This window comes from Tenrec ecaudatus, chromosome X (genome assembly GCF_050624435.1).
Source record: "Tenrec ecaudatus isolate mTenEca1 chromosome X, mTenEca1.hap1, whole genome shotgun sequence".
In the NCBI taxonomy this organism is placed as follows: Eukaryota; Metazoa; Chordata; class Mammalia; order Afrosoricida; family Tenrecidae; genus Tenrec; species Tenrec ecaudatus.
Window position 1 is genome coordinate 53,309,527 of NC_134548.1, and position 15,090 is coordinate 53,324,616.

At 40.8% G+C, this 15,090-nt stretch overlaps 1 protein-coding gene across 1 annotated transcript in view; it reads left to right on the top strand.

Annotated features, from left to right (window-relative positions):
• The first annotated feature begins 12,591 nt into the window (after positions 1 to 12,591).
• Positions 12,592 to 15,090, top strand: part of RP2 (RP2 activator of ARL3 GTPase) — a 40,834-nt gene continuing 38,335 nt past the window's right edge. The window contains exon 1 of the mRNA XM_075538988.1: positions 12,592 to 12,861. Coding sequence (XP_075395103.1) covers positions 12,760 to 12,861 — 102 coding nt within the window. The 5' untranslated portion in view covers positions 12,592 to 12,759. The remainder of the gene's footprint in view (positions 12,862 to 15,090) is intronic.

A 15,090-nucleotide genomic window follows, 5' to 3' on the forward strand; every position in this document is an offset into this window, starting at 1 on the left:
GTTTCTTTCTGTCAGCAAGGAAGAACAAACAGTATGACAAGTTGAACAAGAATGTCAACTGACTCAACAGGAAGTAGAAGCATCAGTTTGATAAATATTTTAAGCAAAGAAAAATTTGCAGTCATATTAATTTAGAATTGAAATATTAAGCCCACATGTACAGTTTGAAGAAGAATCTATGCATCTGAATGATGGTGCTGGGGAAGAATATTGAAAGTACCATGGACTGATAAAAAAAGTCTCAGAAGAAGTATGGCCATAGTGTACCTTAGAGGTCAGAATGGCGAGACTTTGTTTTACATACTTTGGACATATTGTCAGGAGAGACACGTCCCTGGAGAAGAACATCAGGCTTGATAAAGTGGAGCGGCAGCAAAACAGAGGTAGGTCCCCAATGAGATGGAGTGACACTGTGGCTGCAACATTGGGCTTAGACATTGGAACAATTTTAAGATTGGCACGGGACTGTGAAACAGTTCTCTGTCATGCATAGTATCGCTATGGGCCAGAACCAACTCCATGGTACCTCACAACAGCAACTTATTTCTTTCTCATTAAATTAGTTTTTAAGAGTTTTGATTAGCCACACCAAGTTTGGGCCTGTTTGGGTAATTGTCTCCACCAATTGTTAACAGGTCAGTAGTTAGCCTTGCTCTTTGCACATCTGACTTTAGGATCTCATTTTTTCTTGGCTTTCATCAGCCTGAACCTATTGTTTCTCTGTTACCATTCAAACTTTTCTATAGATGCACAATATTGCCAGATTAGTTCCTATTTGCCATGATGTATATATTCTAAAGCCAATTAGTGTATGAAAAATATGCACTACAAACAAAAACATATCGCTGAGAACAAGGGGGTCAGAACAGAGACCCAAAACCCATCTGTTGACAATGGGACATCCCCTCACAGAAGGGTCCCAAGGAAGGAATGAGTCAACCAGGGCTCACAATATTCCTCTGGTTCCTTGAGGCTTCCTCACCTCCCACTATCATGACCCCAGTCCTGTCTTTCACTTTAGGCTAGACAGGAGTTAGTACACTGGTACAGATAAGAGCTCCCAACACACGGAATTTTGGTCAGATAAACCCCTCAGGAACAGAAATGGGAGCAGCGATACCAGGAGAGTAGGGGCAGGTGGAGAGAGGAGAGGAGGAAGGTGGGACCGATCGCAATGATCGACACATAACCACCACCACTCCAGTGGGACGAACAACAGAAACTGTGGGGGAAGGGAGAGAGCGGTTGGTGTAATGTATGAAAATAATAATTTATAATGTATCAGGGGGTCACAAGGGTGAGAGGTGGGGAGGAAAGGAAAAAAGAGGAGCTGATACCAAGGGCTCAAATGGAAAGTAAATGTTTAAAAAATAATGATGGCAACATATGTACAAATATGCTTGCTACAATTGACGTATGGATTATACTAAGAGCCCCCAGTAAAATGATCTTTAAAAAAAAGCAAAAAGAAAGAAATTATGCACTATATACAAACTCAGGAGCCCCAGTTGCATAGTAGTTACACAATGGGATGCTAACGAAAAGGTCAGCAGCTCGAAACCACCAGCTACTATGAAGGAGAAAGATGCAACTTTCTCCTCCCATAAAGAGTTACAGTTTCGGAAACACCGGGGGGCAGTTCTGCCTTGCACTATAGGGTCACTAGGAGTTGCCATAGACTGGATGGCAGTGACTAATAAGGAAATTTAGATTCTGAAAGTCAAGAAATAATATCTCCATATGCCTCTGACAGGTATTTTATAGGATAGCTAATGAAGTATGAATTTAGGGTCCTTCATTTGGAGGTCCTGTACAAGCTCCAGGAGGGTCTTCAAATTTTGAGTTCATCTTAGATAGGCTTCAATTCTGGATTTGTCCTTTGCCTAAGAGTGAAGTATTATTTATTTGACACCGTTCTTAGCACCATGAGAATTTGTGAATGCATACAATATGTGTGGAGGAGACATTTCCTTCCTGGTTCACTTTCTTATCCCACTCTAAGCTAGCTGCTTGTGGTGGGAGATGAGGCGGTAAGAACTGTACAGAACAGCATTGCAGTTATAAAGAAAGATTTGTGTCCAGGACAGGCCTTGATTTTTGTTCACTTTTATGAGAAACTGGAGTGGGAGAGAAGAGGCATGGAGAGTAGGAAAGAGATTCTAATTTTCTAAATCTCAGGGGCAATCTGTATGCAGAGCAAAGAGCTTTAGAAGCTAGACTACATGAAGAACTTGGCATGCTGCTTGGAAGGCTCACTAACACCCTTCAATATTCAGATGATACAACTCAGCTTGCTGAAAGCAAGAACAAGCACTTACTGATAAAGCTCAAAGACTTCTCATTATATATTCAGTATCAATTATATCTCAATATAAAGAAAGCAAAACTCTTCACAAATGGACCAATAAGCAGCATCATTATAAGTGGAGAAAAGATTAAATTGTCAACAATTTCATTTTACTTGAATCCACAATCAATACCTGTGGAAGAAGCAGTCAAGAAGTCAGTGTATTGCATTGGTAAATCCCCTGCAAAAACAACAACAAACAATAAACACTCTTAAAAATTTTAAAAGAAATTACTTGTTGATTAAGGTGTATCTAACCCAATTCATGTGCTTTTAATAGCCTCATGGGTATGTGAAAGCTACAAAATGAACAAGAAAGACCAGAGAAGAATTGATGCCTTTTGAATTATGGTGTATAAAAATAATATTGAAAATATTAGGGACTATCAGGAGAACAAACAATTCTTTGTTGGAATATGTACAGCCAGACTGCTCCTAGGATCGTGAGATTTTGTCTCACATACTTTTGCCATGTTATCAGGAGAGGCCAGTCCTTGGAAGAGGACATCATGGTTGCTAAAGTAGAGAGGGTTCGTAAAAAAAGAGGAAGATGTTCAAAGAGATGGATTGACACAATGACTGCATAATGTGCTCAAACATAAAAAAAAATGTGAGCATGGTACAGAACCAGGCAACGTTTCATTCTGTTGCACACAGGGTCACTATGAGTTGGAACTGGCTTATAGCACCTAACAACTAAAGGAACCTTGGTAGAGTAGGGGGTTACATTAGGCTGCTAACCAAAAGATCAGCAGTTTGAAACTACTAGCCGATCTGCAAGAGAAAGATGAGTCTCACTACGCTATTAGAGTTTCAGTCTCAGAAACCCACAGGGGCCATTCTATCCTGTCCTATAGGGTCACTATGAGTTAGAATGGATTAGATGGGAGTGAAAACAACAGCGAACAGCAACAGGAGCTGCCAGATATTGACCATCAGTGTAAAGTTATTTTTCCTTTGTATTATTTGCAACATTTACTAAAACTTCTCCTTGGGTCATCAGTTATCTTGCCTAAATGTTTTTTCCTCATGATTTTGGCACAGGTTTTAAAATATAGGTAGTTTCCATCTTACAATGTATTTGAGTTATGATGAATTGTACTTATGACCTTCAGTTGGTTGATCTTTGTTCATAATATCATTAATAATCGGTACCATACACAATATTGCACCACATAATTTACTGATGTTATCATCCTCAGATGTCTCCTTGCAGGTGTTAAATATTGATTTATTGTTCAAAGCAGACATTTATCAGCATCTGGTCTGAAAGAAAGTTGGGAGAACTAATGGATAGAGACAGTTAGAAAATGTGCAACTCTAACAACATCTTTCAATTGGATTGCATATAACAGCCACCCTAACTTCAACCTCGTTGTTATGACACTGATGGGGACTTCTTTGTAGACCAGGCCTATAGCATGATCTTACTGAGCCTTTCTACCATAAGAAGCATCAGTTAGTAATTTGAAGCTGAGATGTTCAAGTTTCTCTAACTGTAACACTTGCACTCCTTGTAGCCCCCAAATTATATCTAGCAAAAAAGTCGTGATATTGAAAGTTGTCATCCAAAATAGAGGATGAGGAAGGCTCTAGATATGAGTATAAAGATATAAATCTAGTAATGTATGGAAAGTAGTTGAAATAGTATGTGAAGAAGGAGTATCTTGTTTGACCATTTTGACAATCCTTAAGGATAAAAATAGGATCTTGGAGGCAGTTAAAGAAGCCAATGGCACAAAATCGACAATTCCAACAAAGGAGTGGCAAAGGCCAACTGATGAGATGGAGAAGCTGTTGATGTTTTGAATAGAAGCACAAATCTAAAAGAGGATTCCTATGAGTTGCTTAGAATTCAATTGAGAGTTCAAGTCCTTTTAAAAAACCTAAAGAAGCGGCAAGGAAAAGACTATTACAGGTATTTTAATGCCAGAAAGAGCTGGTTACATTGCTTCGAACATCGATTTGGCATACAATTGGAGAAACAGGAAACACCAATATTTTTAACATTTTTATTAGCACTTCCTCCACATATCATATAATTCAATAATTCACATTGAGAAGAGTTTTAAAACTTTCCTCTAGTGCTTACATGCTTCCTCCCCCCACTATCATGATCCCAATTTTACCTTACAAATCTAGCTAGACCAGAGGATGTACATTGGTACAGATAGGAACTGGAAACACAGGGAATCCAGGACAGATGACCCCTTCAGGACCAGTGGTGAGAGTGGCGATACCTGGAGGGTGGAGAGAATGTGGGGTAGAAAGGGTGAATCGATTACAAGGATCTACATATAACCTTCTCCCTGGAGGACAGACAACAGAAAACTGGGTGAAGGGAGACGTTGGACAGTTTAAGATATGACAAAATAATAATATTTTATAAATTATCAAGGGTTCATGGGGGGAGCGGGGAGGGAGGGGAAAAATGAGGAGCTGATATTAAGGGCTCAAGTAGAAAGCAAATGTTTTGAGAATGATGATGGCAACAAATGTACAAATGTGCTTGACACATGGATGTATATATGGATTGTGATAAGAATTGTACAGGCCGCCAATAAAATAATTTTTAAGTAGAAAAGTATAAATAAATAAAGTAGAGTTGTACAATTATCACCACATTCAATTCTAGAACATTTTCCTTACTCATTGTTATTCATGTAATTTTTTATAATTGTGGCAAATTATACGCAACAAAACATTCTTTAATTCAACAACTTCCATGTCTATACTGCAGTGTTATTGATCATACTGCTAGTGTTGTACAACCATTATTGATATTCTTTTCCAAATTATCCTGCCACCATTAATATAACCTCAATGTCCCCTAAGCAACAACTTTTCACCTTCACCCATCTTTTCTTTCTTTTTTAAAAATTCGTTTTCTTGATATAATATTCACATATAATATACTTCCATGGTTAATTCACTTTTTAAAAGAGTTGTATATACATCATCACAATCAGTTCTAGTGCTCCCCTGCAAATTCATAGTTTGCTCCCCAAATCCCCTCACTCTCCCCACCTCCCACAGCCCCTCCACATCCCCAGTAGAACATCACATCAGTTATTGTCTCTATGCATCTACTCCTTCTGTGGAATGCACCAATATTGAAGATGTTGGACAAATTCACAGATGAGCTGGATAAGAAAATGTAAGAGTAAGAAGATCTACCAGAGCAGATTTTTAACATGGACAAAACAGGCTTGTTTTGGAGAAGAGTGTCATAGTGCACCTACATTCACAAAGAAACAATGTGGATATCTAATTTCAAGGAATTTAAAGGTAGATTCATGCTATTGATTGGAGGAAATGCTGCTGGATTTAAATTAAAACATTGTTTACCATTCTGAAAATCCCTAAGCTTTCAAAAGCATATTAAAAAATAAGCTGCTAGTCTACTACAGGAATAACTGCAATGCCTGGATGATGGTTGTGTTATCTGAAAACTGGTTTTTATATTGTTTCATCCCTTGGCAATATAGGAAGTGGGCAGAAATGCTACACAGATCTTCTACAACAAAGAAATCAGAGACCAAATGAAACAGATGCTGATGATAATATGAGAACCTGGAGTTTCAGACGAAATAATAGATAAGTAGACTGAATACCAACTAGGAGAAGAAGCTGAACAAAAGCCACAAAAGATGAGGCAGATGGGTGGATTACCAGTTAGCCTAACAAAACTTATGGACCCTAACACACGATATAAATACACTACCAAACATAGTGAGAAGCACACAAACTGTAGAAGACACTCATATACACTAAACAATTTCACCAAAAGAGAAGCCACAGATTAAGGGGATGGGGGGTAGTGGCAATGACATATCTGACAGGGGGCAATCTCGAAAATTTAAAGAAAACTTCAATACCTCACCAAGAAAAAGACATATAATCCAATTAAAAATGGGTAGAGCACAGGAAGACACTTCACGAAAGAAGACGTTCAGGGACCCAGCAAACTTATGAAGATATGCTTGTGCTCTCTAGCCATTAGAGAATTGCAAACCAAAACAACAATGAGATATTACCTCACCTCAGTATTAATAATAAAGAATTTTTCTGAAACTCCCAAACACCAAATGCTGGTGAGGGTGCAGAGAGACTGGATCTTTCATACACTGCTGCTGGTACTGTAAAACATGGAAAGCAGTATGGCGCTTCCTCCAAAAGGTAGGAGTTAAAATAACCTATGATCCAGCAATCCCTCTACCTGGGATAAATCCTAGAGAAATAAGAGCAGAATCGTGTTCATTGCAGCAAAAGGATGAAACAACCAAAATGCCTAGCAGTGGACGAATAGCAATATCAACTTTTGGTACATACACACAACTGAATACTATGCAAGGTTAAGGAATGCCATGCACCTGTGACACACCTTATAGCATGGATGGGCTGAGTAAAATTAGTCAACCACAAAAGGGCAAACACTGTGTGAAATCATGATTAGAAAAAAATCAAGAAAAGAGTTTCACAGTAAAAGAAACACTCTTTAATGATTATAAGGGAGGAGAAAGGAGGGTGGGGAAGACAGGCTAGAGCAGGGGTCAGCAAACCATGGCTCACAAGCCATCGGAGGCACTTCTGGTATGTACATGTGGCTCTGAAGGAAAATTGAAAAAAAAATTTAAAGATATTATTCAGACAATTGTGATTTCATTTGTTTGTAAAAAATCTATTTATGGCTCTCAAATAATTTTTCGATTATTGTGAGGGGCAGAATTGACATTTCTATTTCAAAAGTTTGCCAACCCTGGGCTGGAGGGTTGTTGTTAGGTGCCACTGAGTTGGTTCCGACCCATAGGGACCCTATGTGCAATAGAACAAAACCATGCCGTGTCCTGCACCATTCTCACAATGGTTACGTTGGAGCCAGTTGTTGCAGTCATTAGAGTAGACCAGCGTTAACTTAGGTGAGAAGGAAGGCAATATATAATACGAAGCAGGTTGGCCAAAAAATGATGGAGGCAGAGGAAGACATGTGAAGGTTTTAAGAGTTAAAGACAACAGTGGCAAAAGGTCAGCGGTTCAACTCACCAGCCGCTTCATGGGAGAAAGATGAGATTTTCTTTTACTCCTATAAAGATTCACAAACTCAGAAACCCACAGCAGCAGCTCTACTTTCATATAGGGTTGCTCAGTTGAAATGAATTCCGTAGCAGTGAGTTTGACTTTGGATCACTGATGTGAAACAGCTAGTTGATTTTTGAAAAGGGGGAATTGACAGATCAGGACTTAATGGGTTTGGAAAAAGAAAGCAATACTCAGGAAGAAAGAGCATATGGCAAGAGGAAGAAGAGAAGTTGTCATTTTTTTCCCTCAATGAAACCATTAACTGAGTTTTTTCTAAATTAAATCCGGGGCTTTGTTTGCTCGGCAACATAAATCACGGTTGGATACAAGCTTTGTTTTAGGTTTGAATTTCTCATTGATGGATATTTCGTAACAATGAGATTTTAGAAACTGATTCTCTAAAAGTAATTCTCGTAGGTTGTTTGTCCCTTCAGAGCAATACCATCACTGTGGGAAAGAACTCCAGTGGTATCAGAAGGTCTGAAGAGATACTTCGCTGTTTCAGATATCCGGAGAGAGAGAAAAATTAGGGGAGGAAGAAATGGTGAACAATGAGAGGCTCTGGGTTTTTCCAGTCCAGGTTCCCTCTCTCTCCCATTAGTCCTCTATCTAGGCTTCTGCTCCCTCCACCACATGATGTGAGGGTCACAGCATATAAAATATCTAATGAGGGTTTTAAGGAAGGCTGAAGAAGAATGGGAGCATTTGAATTAGGATGCTGATGAAGGATTTTGAAAATACCACGGACTGCCCAAAGAACAAACTAATCAAGGAAGGCGCGATGTCATTTCCCGAACTTTGGACATTGTCTTGGGCGAGACCAGGCCCTCAAAAGAGACACCACGCTTGGTCAAGCAGAGGGCCAGTGAAAAAGAAGAAGATTTTAGACTGCAGCAGTGGGCTCAAACCAGTGGTGGGATTCAAATAATTTAATAAAAGGTTCGCTGTCCTAATGACTGTTTTAAGTATTAAAAATACATATATACCAAAATGTACTTTCTTATTTCATATATTTGATGGTTAAATATGAACTATAAAAGAAGTACACAAAACTATATTGTGTTGTAAGAAAGAATTCTAAAAAGACTAATGACAAATATTAAATAATACCTGAAAAAAAGATAGTCCTGTATTACTTCTTGATTGGCATCCTCACTTGCATTAGGCTTCGCTTGGATCTAAGCATCATGGTCATCTGTGTCGTGTATCTTTCACCATGATTTCACTGCAGGAGTAGGATCCCATGCCTTTAGAGGGAGACCAAATAGGTAATCGTCTTTTTGTCTGATAAACTAGAAACAGGCAATGTTCTCCTCTCTGAACATACTACGTTCATCTTTGAAAAGCCCCCTTCTGATTTAGCTGAACTTATAGAAATTGTTCTGACAATAGTTTTAGCTCTTTGAACACTTTCAGGAATCATATAAATCATTCATAATATCTTGTGGGAATTCGGGGCATAACACAAAGCGGAAATGCATGACAGCATGTCACCCTCTGGTTGTTTGGCACTTTTTCTCTTTATGTTCTATGCTTGTTTGCTGAAGTAACAAATGCAAGGAAATACAAATGTAGTATTTAATCAAAAGTATAATGAATTTTATGAAATGAATAAGTAAATATTACAAGCATAGTTCTGCCTAATTTTGTATACCTATGGACAGAAGGAACATTACTGTGGGCCCTTAGACTATGAATTGTGCAGAATATGAATTGTACAGATGAATGTTTTTCAAAATATAGAGAATAAGGAATGTAAATCTGTTATTTCCATATTAAGCAGCTTGCAGACACCTACCTTAGAGAGAACCCTGACTATAAGTGTCATTTTAACAAGTGGTTCACTGAACTCATTGAAAAATTAGGTGTTGGCTCTGCTGAATCGACGTGAATCAGCTGAATCCCACCACTGGCTCAAACATGACAATTATGAGGGAGGCGCAGCACCTGGCAGTGTTTTGTTGCAAGCAGGGTCGCTATGAGTTGGAACCAACTCAGTGGTACCTATAACAACAACAATGAAGGTTTTGTGAGAGAAAATCCTCATTCTAAAACATCTCATTCTTCAGAAGAAAAGTATGAACTGGGCAAAAACCCTGTTGCCTAAGATCTGGAACTTGCATTTGTAACCATTTCTAATACCTAAACCCATGAACGTTTCTTCCTGATTGTGCAATAAAAGGCAGGAAGTAAAAAGGGGAACGTTCTTAAGCTCAAGCTAAGTTAGAGCCTCATTTAGGATACAAACTATTTGTTAATGACTGGAAAAGTATAAAGATAACCAAATCTGAACCTGAATTCATCTGCATGTGACGTGCCACTAAGATGTCAAAATACTGTCTTACAAAATTAAACCAACAATTTGCCTTTTTCAGTTATATAAGCATAAGTATTGTAGTAAATTTTGACCCAAATATAACAAATTCTAATATTTGGTGGTTGGTTTTTTGTTTTGTTTTTAGTATTTCCAGTAAACCCATATGTCATTCGAACAGATCTGTTTAGAATTATGTAGGTAAAAAGTTATTGCTACTAGGATTCTGATTCATACACACATGGTGTATTCCCCAAGAAACACGTCTAAATGTGCTTCTGTAGTCAAGTGGGTGGCTGCAGACAAGCTCTCTCAATAACACACTCATTTTAGTTTCATTAGGGTGTTTTAAAAAAGGCCAATGGTAACAGCAGCTTTTGAAGAAATCTGCTAGGCCAGTTAAATTCAAGGCAGAGGAGTCAGCGTAGGTCACAGCAATTGTTTTTGGAATTTTGACGGGGTTATCCTGACAGATTTTCTTGAAGAAGGCAGGATAATCATGGGGCTTCTTAGGGAGAAGTTTTAAAGGTTAGGAGAGTGCCAAGAACTCCCCTCCACCCCCACCCCCACCCCAATGAAGGGTACCAAGAACTGCTTTGGGAGAATTTCATTGGGAAATCTTACCCTATCCATTCCACATTCCAAGTCTTGCCCCTTCAGACTTCTTTGTTCCCCTTAAACTCACCAAACATTTAAAAGTACCCCGATTTGAGTCCTTTGAGGATGACAAAACTGATGTTTTCACATGGTGTAAATCGAAGAAGAGCACAGAATTCTTTAGGAAAGGGTAGGGAGTTGGAAACCCCTTCTTCAGAATTATGTAGATTCTAGATGGAGGATATGTTGAGAAACAAAAGCGTCACAGTTTTATGTTTTGGTTATAATAAAGATTTACATTATTTTATAGCACTACTTTTTAACTTACCCTCTTCTGGCAATGCTTATACCCTCAAGTAGACTACAAATTCTAAGAAGATAATGCCTATACCATCACTCCACCATAACTACCCCACCCACTATAAACATAATTTTGGTCATTTTCCTTGAGAAGAAAGATGATAAACGCTTCCTTCATTAGCATGTATGCATGCTTTCACTAGACAGATATTTTACTGATATCTAGTATGGATTTAGGCCAGACGGAGGAAATTCAGAGGTGAATAAGACATGTCCTTTGCTTTCAAGAAATTCAGTTTGATAGGGAGACAATATACATGTAATTATTTTGCTAAGAACTTATACAATTTTAGAGAGGTGGCTGCAAGAATTACAAAAGCGTAGAAGGAGGGGTCAGGAGATGGAGAGGTTGGCAGGGAAGTTTTCTAAGAGGATGACCCTGGCTAGGTGATGTAGAGTCTGGGTTGGAAGGTAGGGAGTGGAGAGGATGAAGTTCAGCATTCTGGACTGGTCTGGCCAAGGCCAAGAGGTAAAAAAATATGGCTCTGAAGTGCAAGATACTAGTCAATAGTGGAAGGCAAGGCATGTTTTCGCCTGGAGAGAACAAAGGAGAAAAGGAGGAAACATGAAGAATTTCATGATCGCAGCCTGTGCAATCAGAGGTGTTGAAGGGATCAGGTATCGGCCATCATCAGAACAAAAAAATCTTACCATGGTGAATGAGCAGGGGAGTGCGGAGTGGAGACCCAAGCCCATTTGTAAGCCACTGGAGATCCCCTTGCAGAGAGGTCTCAGGGAGGAGAGGAGCCAGACAGGATGCACTATAGCAATGATGAAAAATACAACTTTCCCCTAGTTCCTAAATGCTTCCCCCCACCCACCCATCATGATCCCAATTCTAGCTTGCAAGTCTGGCTAGACCAGAGGATGGACACTGGTACAGATAGGAACTGGAAACACAGGGAATCCAGGGCGGATGATCCCTTCAGGACTAGTGGTGTGAGTGGCAATACTGGGAACCTAGAGGGATGGTGGGTTGGAAAGGGGGAACCGATTTCAAGAATCTACATGTCATGTGACCTCCTCCCTGGGGGACGGACAACAGAAAAGTGGGTGAAGGGAGACGTCGGGCAGGGCAAGATATGACAAAATAATAATTTATAAATTATCAAGGGGAGAGGGGAGTGAGGGGGGAAAATGAGGAGCTGATACCAGGGGCTTAAGTAGAGAGCCAATGTTTTGAAAATGAAGAGGGCAAGGAATGTACAAATGTGCTTTACACAATTAATGTACGTATGAATTGTGATAAGAGTTGTATGAGCCCCTAATAAAACGATTAAAAAAAAGAATTTCATTAACTCTCCTGCGTCCGCAGGAATTCTTCTCACTTCTTGCTTCAGAAAACTGAAGTACAGAAGTCTAAAGTAGAGTGGTGGTAATGCGTTTGAGCTGCTAACTGCAAGGTCAGCAGTTCTAAACCACCAACCCCTCTGAGGGAGAAAGTTGGGGGACTCCTTACTCCTATTGAGAGTTAACAGTCTGGGAAACTCACGGGGGTAGTTCTCTGTCCTATAGGGTCGCTGTGAGGCGACATCAACTCGTCTACAGGGTCAACTAGGGCTCCCACCTGCGCTCAGAACTGGGACGTGAGAAGCAGAGTCAGAATGAATGGACTGTCCTCCGGGCTGCAGAGCCCACCAAGTCCCGAGCTGCCGGGAGAGAGAGGAGGGCGGGGCGCGCGGCGCGGCCGGGCGTGAGCGCTAGCAGAGTCCCCCGGGACCGGCGGCTGAGCGGCTGGAGATTGGCGCATGCGTACGTCGGGCTCGCTTCCTAGGCGGGCGCGCTGCTGCTCGAGGGGCATTGGTTGCCTCCCAGGAGCGAAGCGGCCATTGGCTGCGACGGGTCGTCAGGGCGATTGAAGGGGGGGAAAAAAAAAGAAGGGGTGCTGGGCCTGGCTGGCGAACCGAGGTTGGGGAGGGCTGGGCGGTTCCGCGGCTCGGTGGGGCGGTGTCCGGAGAGCAGCTGGGCCCAGGCGGGCCGGGGTTCGCGTCACACTCCCGGAGGTGTCAGAACTGCTTCGCAGGCAAGGAGCGGCGGCCTGCAAGACTCTCGAGCGGGGACCATGGGCTGTTTCTTTTCCAGGAGGAGGAAGGCTGAGAAGGAGTCGCGGCCCCAGGGCGAGGAGGAGCAACCCAAACAGTACAGCTGGGACCAGCGCAAGAAGGTGAGGAAGCCTTCGGGACGCCCCGCCCTCGGCGCTCCCGGCGCCCTCCCTCGCACTGCGGCCACCGCTCGCGGTCTGAGAGGGCTGCGGGGCCCGCCCCACTTTCGGCTGCGTGTGTGTGTGTGTGAGCGCGCGCGCGCGCGATGAGCCTATGTAGTAGAAATCGGGGCGCCTTACTTTTTGAGGGTGCGGGAGGTGGAGCACTAAGGAGGACACCCCGAATGGTTGTAAACTAAAGTCTAGGTGGATGGACCCCAGAGGCTTGGCACCTTGACTGGAGCGGGTCCCCAGTCTCAAATCGGCTCCTTGATGGCAGCCACAGGCAGAGTTGTGCCCTGTCCTCGAATTACACATGGGACTGATTCGCATCTCTTCTTGGCTCAAGTTCGGTGGCTGTTCTCTCTCTCTCTCTCTCTCTCTCTCTCTCTCTCTCTCTCTCTCTCTCTCTCTCTCTCTCTCTCTCTCTCTCTCTTTCTCCCTCTCCCTTCCCTCCCTCCCTCCCTCCCTCTCCCCCCTCTCCCTCCCTCCCTCCCTCTCTCCCCTCTTTCCTCTCTCTCCCTCCCTCCCTCCCCATTGCAGACATCTCACAATGACTGAGTGCACCACAGTGAGATGTACTGGTGCAAGTAAAGCTTGGCTTGGCCTCTTCTCCCAGTTATCTGAAAACAAACAAGCAAACTCACTGCTATCGAGTTGATGCCAACTCGTAGCGACCAAAAGTAGAATGAAAATATAGTCAGTCTTGAAATGTGCGTTGAAACTGTAACGAGAAAATAAGCAGGATAAAGCAGGCAACATTTTACATGAATGAGGAGTCGTGGTGACATAGCTACCAGCTGAGCTACTAACTGCAAGGTTAGCTGTTCAAAACCACCAACTGCTCCACAGGAGAAAAAAAAAACGATGCTTTCTCTATTACTGGAGAGTTGAGTTCCAGAAACCCACAGGGACAATTCCACCCTGCTCTATAGGGTCACTATGAGTTCAGACTGAGTGGGAATAAGTTTTACATAAAGGAAGACGCCCTTTGTTTAGACTTTTATGTATCTAGGCAGAACCCTGAGAGCTTTGCAAATGCCCACTAGTTCCTGCACAAAACACACATAGTCATACATTTCACAATGCTTCCGCTTTCTACATGGTTCTTCATTAGTACCTAGTAAAATACTTAATAGACTTTTTCTCTCCCTAACAAAATGAGAGATTTTTTAAAAATAATGAAATAAAGTGTTGTGAACTGTTCATTCATACTTACTACAGCAGTTGAGAGAAGATATCTTTATTCAAAAATACTTTGTAATACATGTACCATTAACCTTTTTGGTGCCCTAGCAATCTCCATATGATTTTCAGTCCCCAGCAACGTTTATTCAAGTAAAGATAGTTCTCCAAGTGTCATATGGGAGAAATTGTGAGTTTCTTTTCCAAAATGTATTACCTTTCTTTAATCAAATGGCATTTTTATCTATACGTATCTAATCCTGATGGCTGCATTTGATAATGTGGGGAAATAGTGTACTTTCTGTCGTATAAGAAGATCACACCTATCATTTGAAATTATTTGATGGATAGTTTTTTTAAAGGTTTTTATTTTCATTTTTATCACATTACTATTTTTAACAATGCTCTATAAGCCTGAAGTGTCTACCATAGAGAAAATTTTGTATTTAAATTTCTTAGTCATTTGTTTTTGAAACTCTAGGCTCAAAATAGATTAAAGTGCTTTTATTTTTTTGTTTACAATTATCCTTGGTTGCTCTCTGACTGATTAATTCATAAGAATTGATTCATGGTTTACCTTTATTAACAGAATGTTTTGAGTTGGTTGAAATCTCACATGTTAGCTACCTCTTCCTTTTAGAGAAATGGGCGGGTTCTGTGAGTTTCTCTTCTTCTTTGACTAAGTAAACATATGGAAAAAGTCAAATAGTGGATACCAGCATCTAAGCTTTTTCCCACAAAAGGAACATTTAAGTAAACTTTTCAATTATGACTATTGTTTTGTAACTACAGTTACAGAGATATAAGAGATGTTACTTGACATATAAAATAAGCACACGCTTCTGGGTATATGTGCAAGGAAAGTTAAAATCTTTTAACAAAAATTTGTAATGTTTCATGAATTTGCTGTTATCCTTGAGCAGGTGACATGCGATTTTTAGGATATGCACTGCTGAAGTGTGCAAAAGAATGTTACAATTTTTATCAATTTGATCTATTAAAATGTTC